This window comes from Schistocerca nitens, chromosome 9 (genome assembly GCF_023898315.1).
Source record: "Schistocerca nitens isolate TAMUIC-IGC-003100 chromosome 9, iqSchNite1.1, whole genome shotgun sequence".
Lineage (NCBI taxonomy): Eukaryota > Metazoa > Arthropoda > Insecta > Orthoptera > Acrididae > Schistocerca > Schistocerca nitens.
In genome coordinates this window covers 41130528-41152330 of record NC_064622.1, presented here as the reverse complement: position 1 = coordinate 41152330, position 21803 = coordinate 41130528, and the positions used below count along the sequence as shown (strand labels likewise).

Below are 21803 nucleotides of genomic sequence, written 5' to 3'. Positions count from 1 at the left end.
CACTGATTGTTCAGCAATCTATCTCTCTCTCTCTCTCTCTTACCCCCCACCCCCCCCCCACCCCCCATCCCTCCTTTCATTATAATGACAATATTATGCAAAGGGCTGCTAATGGCCATATAGTGGAGATGTTGAGTTGCAGATAGGCACAACAAAAAAACAGCTTAACAAGTGAGCTTTCGGCTAAAAGGCATCCTTCTGAAGTAGACAACACACATACACATTCACGTAAGCATAATTCACACACACAAATGATTACTGTCTCTGGATATCGATGCCAAACTGTGAGCAACTGCAGGTGATGGGAGAAGTACCCTAGGTGGTGGTGGTAAGGAGGAGCCTGGGGGTAGGGAGGGTGAGGGATAGCAGGGTAGGGGTGTAGGGAGGGAGGGGGGAGGGAGGGGGGGGGGAGTAAAGTGCTGCTTGTGGGAAAATACAGGGAGTTGTGGGGACAGGACAGGGCAACTAGATGCAGCAGGTTGGACAGGGGTGGGTGGATTTTGGCAGGAGGGGGGGGGGAGGGGGAGGGAGTGGAATAGGAAAGGAAGAGGGGGAAAAAAGGGTAGGGGGCAGCCTGTCTAGCTTCCTGTCCGCAATTAGCTGCCCTTCTCTGTGCCCACCACCTCCCTGTATGCTCCCACAAGCAGCACTTTACTGTCCCCCACGCCTACCCTGCTATCCTTCCCAATTCCTAGCCTCCTCCTTACCCCTGCCGCCCAGACTGCTTCTTCCATCATGCACCATTGTTCAGTCTGCTCTCAGCAGCCAGAAAACATAGTCACTCACAGTCTGCTCTCAGCAGCCAGAGACAGTAGTCTGTGTGTGTGTGTGTGTGTGTGTGTGTGTGTGTGTGTGTTGTCTGTTTCAGAAGGTCTTTTGGCCGAAAGCTCACTTGTTTAGCTATCTTTTTATTGTGCCTATCTGCAACTCGACATATCCACTATATGGCCAGTAACAATCTATCCTTTTCATAATATTGTCATTACAATGAAGACAGAGAGAGAGAGAGAGATATTGTAGAACAATTACTGCAAGCAGTTGCATCCATAAAATATCTAAGAGCATGCGCACAGAGAGATATGAAGTGGAATAAATACATAAAATCAATCCTGCGGATGCCGAGCCTGACTGAGATTCACTGGAAGAATCCTTGGAACATGTAGTCCCTCAACAAAAGAAGTAGCTTCCAAAACACTCATTCGAACAATACTTGAAAACTGCTCATAAGTTTGGGATATGATTGAAAGAGGAAATAGAGGCAATCCAAAGAGGGACAGTGCGTTTCATTACAGGTTCATTTACTAAATGTGAAACAGTCACAGAGATGCTAAGCCAACTCCCACAGCATAGGCTGTGAAAGAAGCTTTCTGGACCACAGTATGGTCTACTGATCTGACTTCCAAGTAGCAATCTATCCTTTTCATAATATTATCATTATTCCATCGTCAATTTTAAACTTAATTATATTTGGTTATGTTGAGGGTCAATTGCTACTCCCTGCATCAAATGTTGATCCTCTGGAGGTCTTCCCACATTTTGCTACAATTTTCTAGTGTCGCAACTTCTTGTATACAATAGCATCATGTGTGAAAAGCCTCCGGTAACTTCCGACATTATCTGGTAGGTCATTTATGTAAATTGTGAATAGCAATAGTTCTATAACACTGCCTTGGGCATGCCCAAAATTACTTTCACTTCTGAAGACTTCTCTCTGTCCATAATGACATGCTATGTTCTGCTCACTAGACTCTTCAGCCCAATCACACGGTTGGTCTGATATCTCATAGACTCATATTCTTTTCATTAAACAGTGGTGCAGAACTGTGCCGAACGCCTTCTGGAACTCAACAAACATGGCATCTACCTGGATGCCTGTATCAACTAATTTCTGGGTATCATGGACAAAAAGAGCTAAATGGGATGATATACATTAAACAAACTGTGTTGTAAAATAACTTATAAGCATAGTAACCGCCCTTTATAATACATGCCTCAAATGGCTTTATCTTTCATTTTTCATGAGATGGCAGAACAATTCTGTGAATATGTTACCCTGTTTTGAGAAATGATCTTCATATAGGCCAGAATGTAGCACATCTGGATAATTAGTAACTGATGCATCTGCAAACTGGTGTAGTGTTTGTTATGACAATAAATAACACAGTACCAAGATATTACCTTAAAACCTGCATTTCACACGACCAACCACTTACTGCTCCCTACTTATTTTTGCCTCTCTCTTTTATTTCCTTTTTTTATATATTTATTTGACGAATGGCAACTCAAAAGTATAATGCTTTCCATTTCTACTATCATATTTTTGTTTTTAGTGCTTTACTAAGTTTTTTTCAATAATTTTTATATATCCATACTTTATGTCCTACACAGTTCATGTAAAGGCTATTTTTTTCATCAGCATTATGGCTACAAACAGATGATTTCATCATACAAGGAAACTGTACAAATGAAAGCATCAGAATAATTTTATGACTACCTACTTACAGTTAAGATCACTTCACTACCATACATAATATGCAACAGAAAAATTCTCATGGACTGATGACCATGATGTAAAAATAACAGATAATCAGTTCTCTACGTGCCACAAGAAATTCCCTGTCAACTAAATCAAGCAATCACGGTACACGGACAAACACTACACATCAGGTCAGAGACCGAGATCACTGAGTACCATATGACTGCCAAAGGATGTTCTAGATACTAAAAATCTAATCAACAAAGAATGAAAGAAGAAAATGAGACTCACAAATTGTGCGTGATAGAAAATAAAACAAAACATTGTGACCACATCACTTTGTTTCTGTGAATTTACTCACAAATTTTAGATAAAGAGATGGCCAGTTCAAAATTTCAAGGAATATTTTTTCCTTAATGTATTCTACATGATATGAAATATAAAGAGCATTGTTTCTTTTAACATCTTATAAGAATTTAAAAACATCACACACATACTCTGTCATCATCTGTTGGAAGACATGGCTCCAGCAACATCTGCACAGCAAGGCTATCTTGAGTTGCAATAAGTGCCTTTCGAAGCTCTTCCCGCTCATTGTCACCTAGGGCACTGGATGAGGTATTAATGGAAGGTGCCTGGTCCTGTAGGTGCCGCTGTAGGTAATTTCGAGAAGCCGCCAGTGATGCCTCAAGAACTCGTAGTATAATTACCAGCATGCTTGCACATCTGCCCATAAATAAAAACCAAAACACAAAATATGGTAGCAGTTTATAACAATAGCTTAATTTCTGTATGTAAAAGCTTAACATTAATATCATTTCAGACATCACAGAACATGCCCCACTAAAAGAAATCATTAGTCAGAGTCTTTATAGAAAGTCAATACCCTGTTCAGTGAGCCAGAGACAGATTTCCCATGCCATTTTACCACATGACACTGAGAAATGCTATTACACTGGAAACCCTCTTCACTGTAACCTGGTCATTGACTAGTACTCAAAACATTATCGATATCATCCACGGTCTTGAAAAACTTGGAAAACAACCTTTGCCAGGCTTCACCTATCTCACCAACATCCTACCCTCATAGCCCAGATTATCAGTATCCCAGCCCATGTTAGTGCCAACACTGCTCCCTTAGCAGCAGCACTTAGGACATTTCTGTGTGAACAACCCAGGTATAACATCAGTTCTGTATTCCCACAAACAACAGCATACTGTAGCCAGTTACAAAATTTCCTATTCAAAGGCAGGGCTTTGTGAGAAAGCTGTCATGTCATAAACTAACTGTATCGAAAAGATGGTTTCACTTGTCTTTCACTCTGCATCCCCTTGTCCCCACATAAGGCCATTTCATAGCTTTATTCAATGTAATCAACCATAAGATACATACAATAATTATAATTTACGGATGAAATGATCAATGAGCATACCTGAAAACTCTTCTGTCACATCTTAAAACCTGTATGGGGTTAATGACAATCTTCTCCTGAGTGAGAGATACCTTCTTAACTCCAGGGTCCTCATGAAGGATGGCATTGATTGTCATAACCCAAAGACAGCGTGGCAATACTGTGTTTAGTTGTAGCCATACTCTTCTATACAGTTCTGTATAAGAAAAAATCATAAATGTATAGCAACATTACTAAATTATTAAAGTACAAAGCACATTAAATCTGAGTTATAGATCAAATATGGCTTGTTAAAAAGTTACAGATTACTGAATTGACTGACTACAGTATTTCTCCAAGTCAACCAAAATCTTGTGTTGCAATAGAAAAATACACCTAAACATTTCTGCTGGTATAGTAAACACCAACAAACAAGACTCTCAAAACAGATATACATATTCATATGTTTTTAAAACCTAAGGACACAGACTCCTTCCTCAAATTTCATGCTTCTGTCAGTTTCTAACTCAAGACAATAATGATTATTGTCTTTCTTGTTACCTATATACCAATTATTCATTCAACCTCTTCATAATAAAGTCTTCCCTTGCCACACAGGTCAAAAATGAAAGTAGAAAAGGTTCTCTCATGCTTACCTTGTATATATCGAGGTACATTCTCATGTAGCAAAGATTTGAAATAACTTATGATGGTTTCAGCAAAAGGCCATACACTAGTTGCTGGCATATTTAACAGCTGTCTTAACAATTGAGCAGTTCTTGATGGACATGTGGAAATATGGCTGAATGCTGTTGAACAAGAAAAAAGGCGATACTAAGTGCACTGCTCACTGCAAAAGGTTAATAGTAATAACACATGAAGCTGAAGCGTTTACCATCTTAAGTAATAATGAAAAGATAACAAATGAAAAATTCAATTGATAAAACTGTTAAAACTACAAGAAGAAAGAATCACTGTCCAATACTTACCTGTAGGAATTGAAATTGCTAGTATGGCTGATAGAAACATTTAAGGAATAAAATAGTCATCACAACTTTCAGAACTCTTTCCTCAGGTTGCAAAGAAATGGGAGGAGGTGAACTGGAGGGGTGGGGAGGGGGGGGGGAGGAGGTGGAAAGACCACTCACACCTTATACTCACACCTTATCTTAAGGACTAGGGCAGGCAAATATGAATCAGACAGCAATGGCGAGAATATGAAGTCAAAGGTAACAAAGCATCAGGTTCAGTGCACAGAAGACAGAAGGAAGTGGGAAAGTTGATGAAGTGCAAATAAATACGTAATTAAATTCTACTACTTGGGAAAGAAAGGGATCAATGGTATCTAACAGGGGTTAAGTGTGTGTGTGTGGGGGGGGGGGGGGGGCGTACAAGGTGGTGGTGGTGGGGGGGGGGGGTTTATTTGATAGGAAGTTCTCATCTAAAATCTCCAGCGTTTGAAAGACATGTTCGTTTGGATATTCAGAACACAATCTAACAGGCATCCCATCAGGTCCAGCAGCCATCCTCTATTGAGTGATTTGTGCTGATTTTCAATTATGTGCTCCCCACAGATTCCTAGACCATAGAACTCCACTGGGTTAAGGGTGCAGCCAGTATCTGCATTTTATCACAGTTCATGAAGTGGCCTGAGGAAACACATATACATCCAAAGCAGATTTGTTAGGATGAAGCAGCTAGGTGTTCAATGCACTGTGGTTTGTCAAATATGACATTTTGAATACTGGCAAAATTTTTTATAGATTTTTATACATTCTTGCCCTCTGTAAAATTTGTTCATCACATACAGTCTCCAGAAGAGATATATTTGCCCTTAGGGTGAGCAGACTGACAGTGTTGTCATGGCACCGCTCCTTAACATATATGGAAAGGAAAGATCTGACAGACTGTAAAGGATTTAGGAGTAACAGAGACAACTCACGGAATAGTGGAAGTGTGAGTCTCTCTCTCTCTCTCTCTCTCTCTCTCTCTCTCTCTCTCTCTCTCACTCACACGCTCACACAAACACACACACACACACACACACACACACACACACACACACACACACACAAACAAACAAATTGAAATTTTAGTTCAGTTCTACAGCTGTCCGCCTATGCTTAGCTGAAGTACAATACAAGTACTGTAAATAATAGTGTGTAAGTAAAACCACAACCTTACTCTTCAATCATTTATACATGTGGAGATAGAACCTACTTAACTGAGCTATCTCAGTTTGCTAAAACATGAATTTTGAAAGTAGCTAATGTATACTTTAAAACAGGGCTTCACAACATATGTGCTCACGGAGCAAGCTATGAGCAGCAAGGCGTGAGCACGGAGCAGCGCGAGCATGCTACCCCCACTACCGGACCAGAGCGGAGAGTGGGGAGAGTCACGTGGGGCACACAACAGCTGCCGCTAGTCAATGTAAATCCACGGCCACCTGCAGGGATATCACTCACGAATTATTACTGTGACAAATGAAACAAATAAAGGAGAATGTACACGTGCCACATAATTTTATTAGCTTAGTGTATGCCTCTACATTTGTATTAATTTGTGAACTTTTACACATTAAAAGGTGTCACTGAAGTGTGGGATTCTCTGTTATCTTGTACGTTTTGCCCTTTACAATTGCGTCTATGTTCAGAGTAATATTTCTTGTGCATTGTAGGCACAGCGTGCAGTTTAAATTTCGATCAGACAATGCGTTTCTCAGGCGTGTCTTATTTCATTTCATTGCAGAGAACAGTTGTTCACAAACATACGTGGAACCGAACATTGATATTATTGTAGCTGCCAGGTGGTGCAAACGAGGAAATCTATCCTGAGGGAAGTGTCTCTAGAATTCCAAAATGTTTTTCTTGTTCTGAAATTTGTCTCTGTATTCTCTATCACATTGCAGGTCAATAATTTCTAGTTGCAGCTCAGGACGAATCTCTTTAATATTCACTGAATATGGAGAGGAGAACAGATCAAAATCACTGTCTAGTGCTGTCAGATCTTGAAAGCGTTGATCAAATTCTTTCTTAAGAGCAACTAAACTATGTGAACAACGTTCATAGTCTTTGTGAACATCTTGCATGGATGGTAATTTAGGAAAATGAGCTAGATTTCCTGTTTCCAGCTGACTCACCCAAAGTGTCAATTTCATTTTAAAAGCTCGTATTCGATCTATGAAATGAGTAATTAGCAGATCTTTACCTTGTAGTGAAATGTTCAAAGCATTCAGATGGCTAGTTAAATCTGCTAAGAACGCGAGATCACATTTCCATGAAGGCTCTTTTGATTCAGGAACGCACATGTTATTTATTTCCATGAACATATTTATCTCATCTAATAGGCAAAAAAATCTATTTAATAATTCGCCACGACTAAGCCAGCGGACCTCGCTGTAATAAGGCAAGCTACCATACTGGCTTTGTACATCCTCAAGAAAGCCTTTAAATTGCCTGTGTTGTAGCTCAAGCTTCCTTATATAATTGGCTGTACGAACAACAACACTCATCACATTTTTTAGAGTGATACTCTTTGCACATAATTATTCCTGGTGGATCACACAGTGAACGCCCCTTATTTCATTCGGCACGGTCAGTTTTTTCATTTTCTCCTTCAACAGCGCAACGAAACCTGATTTTTTCCCTGTCATCGGTGGTGCACCGTCTGTAGACACTGAAACTAAAGAATTCCACGACAATCCTATATTTTCAACACTTTCTTCAACACTACTTAAAATATCACCTCCGGTTGTAGTGTTCTTCATGGCTACTACATCGAGGAGCTCCTCCCTCACCTGCAGATCTCTATTAACACCTCTAACAAATATGGCAAGCTGCGCTGTTCCAGTGATATCAACACTTTCGTTCAGAGCTAGAGAATACACCATAAAATCTTTACAGATATTTGCAAGCTGGCTCTGGACATCGTCTGCCACATCCTGTATGCGACGCATAATGGTCATGTTAGATAATGGCACAATCCGAAACTGTTCAACTTGAGATGGACACAAATGTTCCGCTGCAACTACCAAACATTTTTTATTAAATCGCCATCAGTGAAGGGGCGCAGGGATTTTGCTAAAAGCAAAGCAATTTTGTAACTCACTCTGAGAGCTGCCTCAGTTGATTTTTCTTCATCGTCCAGATCTTCTTCGGATAGCTTCCTTTTAAGTTTAATAACTTCCTGTGCACGATCTGGTCCATCACATTTTCCACTTCCATAGTCTATCGCGTGGTACGACATATAATGTCGCTGCAAATTAAATTTCCTACAAGAATTCAGCGTTTTGTGACATACTAAACATTTTGCAACACCATCTTTTTCTGTAAACAGATACAATTCCTCCCAATGGGGGTTGAACTGCGAAAACACGGTTGGGGTTACACAACGGCGACTTGACATGATTCTTAACCAGCGAAGTGACTGTTAGAGCTGATCGTAGTCGGCGCGAATTCAATAGGCACGCTGCAGCCCTATTCAAACGTGCGCGTGAATTTCCCCTCCCTCCCTACTCCGCGACCTTGCACCTGCTCGCGAGCACGTGCCTGAGCAGACGCGAGTACTCGCGCTCAAAACTGGCCAGTTGTTAAGCCCTGCTTTAAAACATCAACTGTGGCTTCTTAGAGAAAATATTAATTCCAGTTTATGAATAAATTCGTAATAAGAAACTTCCACTCCTTGTTAGTGCCTAATGAAAATACCTGCCTTCTTCTATGGCAGCTACTGTGACTGGTGCCTGGTCATGGCTCTCAGTAACATGCACCCTTGGTTCTTCATCAAGCCAGTCATCAACAAGAGACAAGTGAGGAAAGTGTGTTGCAAGTAATCTCAACAAGGGAGAAAATAGGCCTGAAACAAAAAAGACAAACAATTGTGATAAACACAGTTTTATAACTAATCTAGTCATTATTAATGGGTAATAATAATTTTAGCTGAAATAAACTAGATTTTTGTAAATTCACCATCTGCAAAACATAAAATGTTTTTCCCTCTTTTGGTTGTTGAGGTACACTGCAACACCTACGTGTCATCTTCTGTGAGTCTCACTCTGTTTCCATTAAAACACAGTACAGTAATACTTTGTAACAGGCAACCTGTATCATTACACTTCACTATATGTTAATGGAAGTATGCAATAATTATTTTACAAAAATCCAATAACCAAATGGTTGTAACATATAACATCAGTAATGGAACATGTGTGTATTACACACCACACTACAAATGAGCTGACCTTGTATTGAGTGCTCTGATTGGAGGAAATCAGTTTTGAGGTTGAAGCAGCGAATAATAACAAATTTTAATCAAAAATTAGGAATACATCTGTGTAACTCACTTTACCACAAAGAGGTCATCCATATGCAAACATACTCTCTTATTGCTGCCCACTGCCAATACTGATGTGATGCTCCGATCGGTAGCACTAACATAACTGTCAAAGGCAGTAGTTATAGTTATAAAGTAGTGAATGTTGGGACATGGTGGCAGCTGGACATGTTGGCTGCTCACATGACCTGTGTAACAAAATTCCTTCCATGTGGTTACAATATTGCTAAACTATGTCATTTTGAAATACCAGGAATGTTCTCTCCACCTGGAATGAGTGTGTGAACTGTTACAAAAATATTGTAGACCTTCAAGTATGTGCGTCGTGTTGTGGAGACTGGCGATCAACCGTGCCGCAACATTTTCAATAAACCTCAGCATGCATCTACTCAATGCCTTCATGTGATATTTCAATATAAGATCAAGTATACCTTAACCGCAAATATTTCATGAGTAGTTGATTATCCATTTCATTATCACTTTGTCGACATTACACCATCCGTGTAGCAATAGTTATGCGTGCATCTGTGAACAGGAACTGTGCGTTATGCAATTATTATAAATTGCAAATATTAGGACAGAAAATCCCTATTATATACAAAATTGTATCTATCAATAATTTCTTTCTTTCTGGGAGGGCACTGCAGCCTCCATAATAAATGTGAGGAAAGACATCATTCCACTGGGCTGCACTGTAGAAATGCACTTTCTTCAGCATTTCTAGTTTTGAGCATGGACCATTTTCAAGTGCTTCTATAACAGCTGTGGAAACATCACCCTCTTCTTGTCATACAAAAATTGGATGCCATGTATAATTGCCCATAGTGCAGTGCATAATCGCCTCTTGCATAGCTAAAAGCACTTACACACACTTGTTTCTGTTACTGATCCATACAAACTGCCGCACGCAGATGTGTTTTGTAGCTATGCATGACAAGATCATGCACACTGATGACTATGCTACGCACAATTATGCATGGCAAGCAAATTTTTGTACGAGAAGATAACGACAACACATCGACAGCTGTTACAGAGCACTTGAAAATGGCTGATGCCCGAAACTAGTAGTGCTGAATAAAGAACATCTTTTAAAATACAGCGTAGTGGAATGAGGTCTTTCCTCAATCCTTAATTTAATGTTACAATATGGGCAGGTATAAACAGGGAACACTGCAGCCCACACTTAGGTATGTTGGTTCTGGTCTCAACAGATACACAGTTTTATCAGAGCTTTGTGTGGGTGATATCAAAGTTTACCCTTCCCTCAGCCCTGTAGACACTAATTAATTACAGGAACACCTGCTGTTGGAACTGGAGTATTTGGCTGAGAATGTAAAGGTAGGTCAAGTCCTTGAACATTACAGGAGGCATGAACCATCAGCAAAGTGAGTGTGACTCGTTAACCACCCATTCACAAATAGCTACTACAATACTACTGCACTGTAGTATTCTTTGATCGATAGGCTGGCATAAAATACTAGCAGTCTGATGTCCTACCAATTTAAAACTTGGGAGCTAAGATGACAAGACGGATTACAAGCTAAGCATTGTTTACCAAATTCTACTGATTGACTACTACAGAGCTGCTATGTCACGAAAATATCTACTGAAAGTATTTATAACAATAATTTAGTACAATTTCTGACCACATTATGCAAAGGGTATGTCTTTCCTCAAAATATGGACAGAATGAACTTCGAGAGAGAGAGAGAGGGGGGGGGGGGGGGGGGGATCAACAAGGAGAATAGAGAAGAAACTGATAATTTTCGATATAAAACATTTCTATTCTTGAATTAAATAAGCTATGTAACTGAAGTTTCAGTGGGTTGAGTGGTAAGGGGTAGTCATCGCCCAATCACAGCTCTTTCTCTGATGCTGTGTGTTCACTGATGCCTGTTCTGCAGCTAAAAGGAAAGCCTTGTCAGGTGTGGCAGGCTCCACAGGGTGGAGAGAAAAGAGCCAAATACTGAGGGATTTTGTCCTGTCAATTCCAAAGTTGAAATGAGAGCCAGATTTCATTCCAATATGGAGTCAATATACAGTATATTATATAGTGGAGGTACACTCCCACATCTTGTTCAGAGCTGTCTTTGCACACTATGCTTAATTCACTGATGTGTTTCACATTTGACTTTCATGTGTTGTATATTAAATCAAAAAATGGAAAATCCAGGATGGAATGTAACAATATTATGAGCAGCAAAGTTGCTACTCACCATATAGTGGAGATGCAGAGTCGCAGATAGGCACAACAAAACGACTTTCACAATAGAAGCTTTTGGCCAATGGCCTTTGTCAACAATACACACACATACACTCAAGCAATCTCAACTCACACACATGACTGCAGTCTCAGGCAACTGAAAACACACTCACAGTTTCATGCAACTGAAATCACACTCAGGTGATTTCAGTTGCCTGAGAGTGCAGTCTTGCGTGTGAGTTGTGTGTGTGTGTGTGTGTGTGTGTGTGTGTGTGTGTTGTTGACTAAGGCCATTGGCCAAAAGCTTTAATTGTGAAAGTACAATCTGTGATAGCAACTTCACTATATGGTGAGTAGCAATTTCCCTTCTTATAATATTGCATATTAGATCAGTCATACATCCCTACTATTTCATAATCAGCCTGAAATGTCGAAGAAAAGAAGAAAGGAAGGAAGGAAGGAAGGAAGACAGAAAGAAAGAAAGAGAGTAGGAGATTAGTATTCAACTTCCTGTCAAGAACAAGGTGTCAGAGACTGAGGAACCATCCCTTCATTTGCCTGAAGTAAAACCTAAATCAGGATGGCTGGATGTGGGTTTGAACCATCATCCTCCTGAATGTGAGTCCAGTGTGCTAACCACTGCGCCACCTCGCTCGGTGCAGAATGAAAGAAAGGGATAGGTTTAACATACCATCAGAGCTGAGTTCATCAAAGGCTGAGCACTGGTTTAATCAGCACAATGATGGGGAAGGTTGTTGGGTGTGTCCTTTCCACAGGTATATCCTATTATTCACCTTTACCAATTTTAAAAAACAACAGAAAAACTGATTCTGGATGGCTGGATAGGAAATTGAACCCTACTCCTTTTGAAGTGCAAGTTCACTGCCTTAACCAGTGTGGCACATCACCGAGCTTGAGATATCAAAATGAGGTTTTTAGCAAATTTGGTAATACTTCTTTTTAACGGCCATGATGTAAAAGTCATTCGAGTCTACTTCCCTCTCACATAATGGGACAGTGTACTTCTACTAACAGCATTTGACAACTCATGAAAAGAACAATACAATGTGTAGCAGATAATAATATTTATGGATGGTTCTTCTCCAGCAAGTCAGTTGGTGGTCTCTCTCTCTCTCTCTCTCTCTCTCTCTCTCTCTCTCTCTCTCTCTCTCTCGCTCCCTCCCTCCAAATATATATAGCAGGTCGATAGACACACAAACAAACACAAACATACACACGAAATTCAAGCTTTCGCAACAAACGGTTGCTTCATCAGGAAAGAGGGAAGGAGAGGGAAAGACGAAAGGATGTGGGTTTTAAGGGAGAGGGTAAGGAGTCATTCCAATCCCGGGAGCGGAAAGACTTACCTTAGATGGAAAAAAGGACGGGTATACACTCGCACACACACACATATCCATCCACACATATACAGACACAAGCAGACATATATATGATTATAATAGAGGAAAACATTCCACGTAGGAAAAATATATCTAAAAACAAAGATGATGTGACTTACCAAACGAAAGTGCTGGCAGGTCGACAGATTTATCTTCATATAGATAAAATGACTTTAAAATCTCATTTAGTTTTTTGTTTAATTTGTATGCGGGACAGTTTTTATGATAGACACTTGGTCATATTGCCAAATTAGGCTTATGAGGTTTTAATTGTGTTCTTGACTTTGGTAGTTGTGCATTCATCATTTTCAGTGATAGTTTTTCATTTGGCAGAATTAAATGACTATTTTCATCAATCAATTTTTTATTTTTAATCTTGGCCTCAAATTTCAGAGAAGGATCTCTATCAATCTCTGCAGTACCATTTTCAGTAAAAAAACTGTAAAGTTTTGGAAAGATAATCATTCTCACTAATTACAGCTGGAATATTGCCATTATTCACTTTAGTTTTTGTGAGTGGATGGGGCCCTATTTTTTGGTGACAGCTGTTGGCACTTAATCAGTCATCATCTATAGTGATTATGGAACAAAAAAGGACTATCCCATTGATAATGAATGGAAAGTTTACTAAAGATTTTTTAACAGCGGAAACCACCCATTCCACATCAAACGGTCCCTTCCCTACAGCCTAGGTCTTCGTGGCAAACGAATCTGCTCCAGTCCGGAATCCCTGAACCATTACACCAATAATCTGAAAACAGCTTTCGCGTCCCGCAACTACCCTCCCGACCTGGTACAGAAGCAAATAACCAGAGCCACTTCCTCATCCCCTCAAACCCAGAACCTCCCACAGAAGAATCACAAAAGTGCCCCACTTGTGACAGGATACTTTCCGGGACTGGACCAGACTCTGAATGTGGCTCTCCAGCAGGGATACGACTTCCTCAAATCCTGCCCTGAAATGAGATCCATCCTTCATTAAATCCTCCCCACTCCACCAAGAGTGTCTTTCCGCCGTCCACCTAACCTTTGTAACCTGTTAGTTCATCCCTATGAAATCCCCAAACCACCTTCCCTACCCTCTGGCTCCTAACCTTGTAACCGCGCCCGGTGTAAAACCTGTCCCATGCACCCTCCCACCACCACCTACTCCAGTCCTGTAACCCAGAAGGTGTACACGATCAAAGGCAGAGCCACGTGTGAAAGCACCAACGTGATTTACCAACTGACTTGCCTACACTGTGAAGCTTTCTATGTGGGAATGACCAGCAACAAACTGTCCATTCGCATGAATGGACACAGGCAGACAGTGTTTGTTGGTAATGAGGATCACCCTGTGACTAAACATGCCTTGGTGCACGGCCAGCACATCTTGACACAGTGTTACACCGTCCGGGTTATCTGGATACTTCCCACTAACACCAACCTCTCAGAACTCCGGAGATGAGAACTTGCCCTTCAGTATATCCTCTCTTCTCGTTATCTGCCAGGCCTCAACCTCCGCTAATTTCAAGTTGCCGCCGCTCATACCTCACCTGTCTTTCAACAACATCTTTGCCTCTGTACTTCTGCCTCGACTGACATCTCTGCCGAAACTCTTTGCCTTTACAAATGTCTGCTTGTGTCTGTGTATGTGCGGTTGGATATGGGTGTGTGCGAGTGTATACCTGTCCTTTCTTCCCCCTAAGGTGGGTCTTTCCGCTCCCGGGATTGGGGTGGCTCCTTGCCCTCTCCCTTGGAGCCCCCATCTTTTCGTCTTTCCCTCTCCTTCCCTCTTTCCTGGTGGGGCGGCCGTTGTTTGTGGGGGCTTGAGTTTTGTGTGTGTGTGTGTGTGTGTTTGTGTGTCTGTCGGCCTGCCAGCACTTTCGTTTGGTGGGTCGCATCATCTTTTTTTTTAGATATATTTTTCCCACGTGAAATGTTTCCCTCTATAAACAAAGATGATGTGGCTTGCCGTGCGGGGGTGCTGGCGAGTCAATGGACGCACGGGCGGACACAGGCATGCACGCGGGATTCAGGCTTTCGCGCCCAACGGTTGCTTCGTCTGGGGGGGGGGGGGGGGGGCATGGTGGATTTCATTCCCCATCCTTGTCCAATCTGTCTTTAGACTTAATCTATAACAATCTCATCATTAATGCGCCGTTAAAGCCTAATCTTCCTCTCTTCTTACAACTGAAAAAAAGAAGCCTGGAAGCTAGTGAAATCTCTAGATTACTATGTATGTCTATGTGTGACACATCAGCTAGGTATAGCTGAGTGGTTTCCTGTCCTCATACTTCTTTCTTGATAAAATACAATTGAATGCTGGCCTCTATTTTGACGGAAAATGAGGTTGGAATCTTCCTACATGTCGATCAGGAGACCTGAAGACAACATAGTAAAGCACCGAAACTGGCATCCAAATAAAATAACTGTTTGGAAACTGGACAGCTGAAAAGTGTTTGGTTTGACATTCTGTACTGAACAGCCGTGTCCCGCAACCATCTCTGAAAAGATGGACATACAGGGAAATACAATAGTCTTGTTCTTGTTCTTCTTCTTCTTCATAAGGTGCATTCTCCTAATGGAGGTTGGCGATCCGCGAGGACATGGACATTGCAGCAGGGAAGGCATTTTCTAACAAGCAATTGTAGCATCTATAAATATCCTTCAGCCATAAGTTCCTTCATCTTCCAACACACATTTTCCCTTGTATTTTCCCTTCAATAATGAGTTGTAAAAACTGGCATCTTTCACCTCTTACAATGTGTCTTAGAAATTTAGTTTTCCTTTGTTTTCTAGTGAGAAACAGTCCCCCCCCCCCCCCCCCTTCCATCGAATGAAGGACTTTTTTGTTTGAAATTTTCAGTATCCAAGGAACAGGTAAGAATATATTTATATTAAATGCATCAATTCTTTTCTCCAGACATTGATCAAGGGTCCAGATTTCAATCCATAGCAATAAATCATTCATATTCTCAGTTGCCGACTAACATCACATCTTATGAAAAGATTTTCCTTGCTAATAAATTGTCTGCTGGCCTGTTCTGTTCTAGATCTGATCTCCTTCTTACAGTCACACTGCTCAGCCATCACACTGCCTAAATACTTTGAGGAGGATACTTGTTCAATCTTATTTCCTTTTACTGACAAGATTTTTTGGATTCTTCTCTTAGAGAAGACTAAAACTTCAGTCTTGGAACTGTTGACAAACAGGTCAAACTAAATTGTTTATCATGTGCTGGAGTGCAGGTAGATCATTTGCTATGACAAGTGTCATTTCTGTACCAAATACTGCTAATTACCTTTCTATTTATAATGATCCCTTTCCTTTCTTCCACCAACACTTCTTTGAAAATTGCTTTGGAGTAAATGTTGAAAAAAAGAGGTGATCTTTACATTCCTGATGAATGCCTTTACTAATTGTAGTCATTTCTGATGTTTTTACATCTGCAGACTGGTTCCAATACAATGCACTGATGATGAGTAAATCCTTTCAGTCAGTACAAGTTGATCTCAAAAACTCCACAATCTTTTTATATGTCACACAGTCAAAGGGTTTTTTTTTTTTTTTATAGTCAATGAAACAAGTGTCCACATTGACATTTCTATCTCTACACTAGTATGTTTAAGGAGAAGAGTGCCTCACGAGTTCCAACCCCATTTCGGAAGCCAAATTGGGTTGCATCCATTTGGGATTTACATTTCTTGTAAATCTGTGTCTATGATTCATAGAAATAGTTTGAGTATGTGAGACATCAAACTAATCGTACGATAGTCATCATATGGTGAGGAACTGGTCTACTTCATCAGTGGTAAAAAAATTGATCTCAGCCAGTTATAAGGTATCTTTCCTGACGCACAGATAACACTGTGCAACGATTTTAGAAAGCTGAGGCCAATCAACTGCTGTTCAGCTAGAACTTTAATAACCTTAGCATAGACTCCATCTGGAATGGTGGCTTTACCATTCTTCTGCAATTTACAGTAACAAATTAAAATGTAAAAACAAAAATGTGTTGGTAGTGACCATGGAAGCAAGTCAGTTGTTAATGCATCATAGCACTGGCAACAAAGATAAATAGTCACACAGGATTACACCTCAGACAATGAGTGTTATTCCTGATACAATTTTGAGATTAGTATAAAATGTCCAAAATGATGAATAGAATGTTCCGAAACTGATCACCATTTATCACACACTCAATATGGAAAAGATTGATACAGGTAAGTATGCAAGGAAAAATAGATAAAACTAATTTTTGTTAATGTGAAACATCCTAGGACTAGGCACTAAGTTCTATATTATATAATGTGGAATACTTGTAAAGTACAGGATTTGAAGCCCCTAAGCTTTTCATAACAATATTATAACTATAAGTAAAACAATGGGAAGTCCAGGTTGGAATGTCAACGATATTATGAAAAGGGTTTATTATATCATGTGGAATACTTGTAAAATACAGGATTTGAAGCCCCTCACCTTTTCATAACAATATTATAACTATAAGTAAAACAACGGGAAGTCCAGGTAGGAATGTCAACAATATTATGAAAAGGGTAGATTTCTACTCACCACCGAGATGACACTTTGTGTTACAGACAGACACGATGGAAAGAATGTTACAAATAAGCTTTCAGCTGATGTCTTCTACAGAAAAGAGAAACGCACACATATTCACAAAAGCAAGCACATTTCACACACACATGACTGCTACCTCCCAATGCTCCAGTGAGGTGTGCTTGCTTGTGTGAATGTGTGTGCGTTTCTCTTTTTTGAAGACGACTTTGGCAGAAAGCTTATTTGTAGTGGTTTTTTCATCATGCCTGTCTGCAAATCAAAGTGTCATCTTTATGGTGAGTAGCAATATATCCTTTTCACAATATTGATATTTGTAAATAAAACATTATAGGCCTAATTGCATATTTAATATGAACATGTTATATTACAGAGGCAGTTTCTGAATAAATGTCAAATTACCTGCATAGCTTTGTTGATCTTTCTGTGCCTGCTGCAGTAAATATTTGATAGGCAGCTCAGCGAGAAATTCAGCAGAGTAACTCTTCACTTTGCGACCGGCAGCTGCATGGTTATGAATGTTGGCCAGTCTGACATCTTCATACAGCAGCAGGTAGTACAGCAGCAACAACTGTGATGTTAGGGATGGTGCTGCTTCGGCATTTTGGCTGCCAGCACTCTTGCCAACAACAGACTGTGTATTCGGAACTGAATTCTGAAAGACCCTCTGGATTTCTTCTTCATCAAGGGGTTGGTTTGTATGTTCCAAGTTGTGTGCTTTAGAGCTTGGTACCAATATAGAATTGACATAAACCTCCACTAAAGCTGGTAATAGGGGATGAAGGGGCGAGACACTGCTGCATATCTGCCTGAAAATGTTGAAAGGGATGTAGAGATAAATCATGCCACTATATAATTTCATTAATAATGTTTTGCTAAACTAATTATTATTTAGAGCACAAAGAATCTTAAAAGCAGCCTCATTTTCAAATTTTATTACAATTTTTCTATCTGTAAGTTTAGTCCATTGCGATGCAAGACAACTGAAGGATTTCCCTGACTTCCACTAATTCCAGGAATTGGCTGTAATACAAACCAAAACACTACATAGTCAAGCAGTTATCATCATCATCATCATCATCTTGAACAATTTCCAGCCCCAAGCTGGGTCTGTTTGGAACATAAGCCTCGCTATCTAGTCCCTTTTCCCACCACCTTCTTTGTGTTCACTCTGGTCCAGTCCTCACCTATTTTTTTCAACATGCTCCTCCACACATTTCAACCATCTACCCCTTAGTCTTCCTCTTGGTTGTTTGCTTTGCCCTCTGCATTTCATTGATCTTCTTGGAAATCCTCTTGTTTTCCATTCCCTTTAAGTGCCCATACCATCTTAACCTTGATGTTTCTATTCTGCTGAACAAGTGTTCCTATTTCACTACTTCCCTTACCCTTTCATTTCTCATCCTATTTTTCCTTGTTACTCTTATCCTACTTCTTAGGAATTTCATTTCACATGCCTGTAATCTGCTTACACCTCTTTTTTCCATTACCCATGTTTCAGACACTTGGGTCTGTCCTGGGAAGTAGTAGCTTCTATATATTACTTCTTTGCTTTTTTGTGGGACGTCTTTGTTCTAAACCAGGCTCCTAATACTTCCCAGGAATGCTTCTGCCTGTCTGCCATGTTCACTGATCTCTTTTTCATTTCTTCCCTTTTCCTCTGTCACACTTTCCAAGGACTTGACGCTTTTCAATTGATCACATGCAGTTCTTATTGTACTAGTAGGTCTTTTTCCCTTTCTAATAGTGACCAGGAGCTCACATTTGTTTACACTGAATTTCATTCCACATTGTCCCACAATTTCCTTACAAGCACCCAGCTGTTCCTGAATCTGCACCTCCCTGTTTTTCCAGATCATCAAGTCATCCATGAACACCATTGCTCAGTTGGTAGAGCACTTGTCCGCAAAAGGCAAAGGTCCCGAGTTCGAGTCTCGGTCCGGCACACAGTTTTAATCTGTCAGAAAGTTTCATATCAGCACACACTCCGCTGCAGAGTGAAAATCTCATTCTGGACCATTGCTTTTATCTTGTCTTCTCCAGTTTTTTCTGCCATCACAGTCATTCTCTCATCCAAGACGACAATGAAGAGGAGAGGTGACAATACACAGCCCTGTTCGCACCACTTATTTGCTGGAACAGAGTCAAGCAGTTAAACTATGGTTATTTTGAAAATCATGTTTAAAAAGCAGTAAACTGATTTGCAAAGATTCCACTGCTCAAAGACCTAAACCAATAGGCTTTAATGCCATAGAACTGTGCAGTCAAACAGAAATTTTAAATGGAATTATGAAAAATTTCTGCTAAGCTTACACTGGCACTAGTTGAAAGTAGCCAGTTCATGTGGGTTCAAGGACCAGTCCCCGTGATGCAACAGTGACATACAGCGGTATAGATGGACTCGACATCATCAGCAAGCCAGGTTCACTGAACGCAATGGTAGAGTGGGCTAATGACACTATGCTGAGCTATTCTGCAGTGATAGCAACCACATCACAGTACTTTTGCATCTCAGAGTTGTTGCGTTACTAAGTGTTTACTGTTGTATGTAATGGAAGGCTCACGATGTAATAGCAATTATAAGAAACGGTTAGATAGTTACCTGAGAGACGAAGCATTAAGTGGCAGATAGGGACATTAATGAATGACTACTAGGTATTATTTAGATATCGAATTAAGTCCTTTATTGATAATATAATGTTAATGGACAGACAAAAAAAAAAATCTACTCATCAAGCGATGGCAGGGGAACACACTCACAAAAGGATTTAACTTTTACAAGCTTTTGGAGCCAGTGGCTCCTTCTTCTGGTGGGAGAGTTGAAGGAGAAGGGAGAGGCATGAAGGAAACGAGCTCGAGAGGTTTAGGGAAAGGGGTACGGTTTAGAAAACTTAACCAGAACCCCAAGTCAGGGGAGACTTACCGTCCAGTAAACCTCTCCTGTCTTTTTACTTCACCCCTCTTCCTTCCACTTCAACTCTTCCACCAGAAGAAGGAGCCACTGGATCCGAAAGCTTGTAAAAGTTAAATCCTTTTGTGTGTGTATGTTCCCCTGCCACTGCTTGGTGAATAGATTTGTTTTTATGTCCATTTACTTTGGATTAAGTCCTTTGTCACACACACACACACACACACACACACACACACACATACACAGAGAGAGAGAGAGAGAGAGAGAGAGAGCCACTGTCATCCCAGGTTCTGAGGCCTGACTGCAATAGCACACAGAGCACGCGCGTGTGTGTGTGTGTGTGTGTGTGTGTGTGTGTGTGTGTGTGTGCGCGCGCGCGTGTGTGTTTTGCCTATGTCCGATGAAGGACTTAGTCTGACAGCTAAATAATATCTAACAGCCTTATATCAATGTGTCTGTATATATATATATATATATATATATATATATATATATATATATATATATATATATAGTGTGTTTGTTTTAACTTGGAACAATGAAATATCTCAAAAAATAGGCTCATATGACAAAAATGTTCCAGACGAAAAGTTAACATATTCCAAGTGGACCTCTGTCTATGCTAAAATTGGCTGTAAAGCAACACACAATTGTTTTAGGAATTCCAGTGAGCTCCTCAATTAACCTGGTAGGGTACCACAATCATTTTGAAGAATTTCAGCCCCTTTTTGAACATTCTGTACACCTAGAATTGTCGACGATGCTCCTGGATGTGGATTACTTTCAGTGCTCTGTCTACCATCATGAAACCTTGCATGCCACTTAAAACATATTTATAACTCATTGCTTGACCGTCACAAACAGTTTGTATCATTTCAAAAGTGTGTCTATAGCACTTCTACTCTTTAAAATAAAACTTAACGTTCACACTTTGTTCCATTGCTCCTTTTAAGACCTAAGCTGAAAACATACTGTTAAAATTTTCTGTCATCACAAGCAGCCTGTGATGCAAGTGCTCTTAAATGTAAACCAGAAGGTAGTCAAAATACCACAATAGTTAATTCATGCATTCACAGATGGCATCAGTAGTTACGCAAATATAAAATCAGCCCCCCCCTTTTTTTTCTTTTTGGTGGGGGGTGTGGTGCAATGAAAAATGTTGCTTCCTCAGCCATAGGAACAAGTCCTTTTGCCAATTCCTATTATTTGTTATTATTAAGTCACAGAGAGCCTCATCCCTAAGTGCTGTCAATAGCATACAGATAATATTTTAATATGAGCTATCCTGTTTTCCCCTTCTTTTCACCTGATTTGTTACTAAGGAATCATCATTTTCCCCATTAAATTCAAGACATGTTGTCAGATCTATGACCTATTACTCCAGTTCCACATAGACACTAATAAATCCTTGTGAGAAAATAATAGTGCCTGAATCATTTATAAGTACGTACTTTGATTATGTTATGCACAAATATTTATGTCAACCTTGAAAAACCATGTCTTTCTTTTATATTTTGCTGGCATACTGACAAT

The 21803-nt window shown here is 40.1% G+C and overlaps 1 protein-coding gene across 1 annotated transcript in view; it reads right to left on the bottom strand.

Annotated features, from left to right (window-relative positions):
* Positions 1-21803, bottom strand: part of LOC126203611 (integrator complex subunit 2-like) — a 91888-nt gene that overhangs the window by 11374 nt on the left and 58711 nt on the right. Inside the window, exons 10-14 of the mRNA XM_049937978.1 lie at positions 17762-18168; positions 8578-8721; positions 4524-4676; positions 3910-4084; positions 2974-3202 (exon numbers count right to left, since the gene is read on the bottom strand). Of these exons, the coding sequence (XP_049793935.1) occupies positions 2974-3202; positions 3910-4084; positions 4524-4676; positions 8578-8721; positions 17762-18168 (1108 nt within the window). The remainder of the gene's footprint in view (positions 1-2973; positions 3203-3909; positions 4085-4523; positions 4677-8577; positions 8722-17761; positions 18169-21803) is intronic.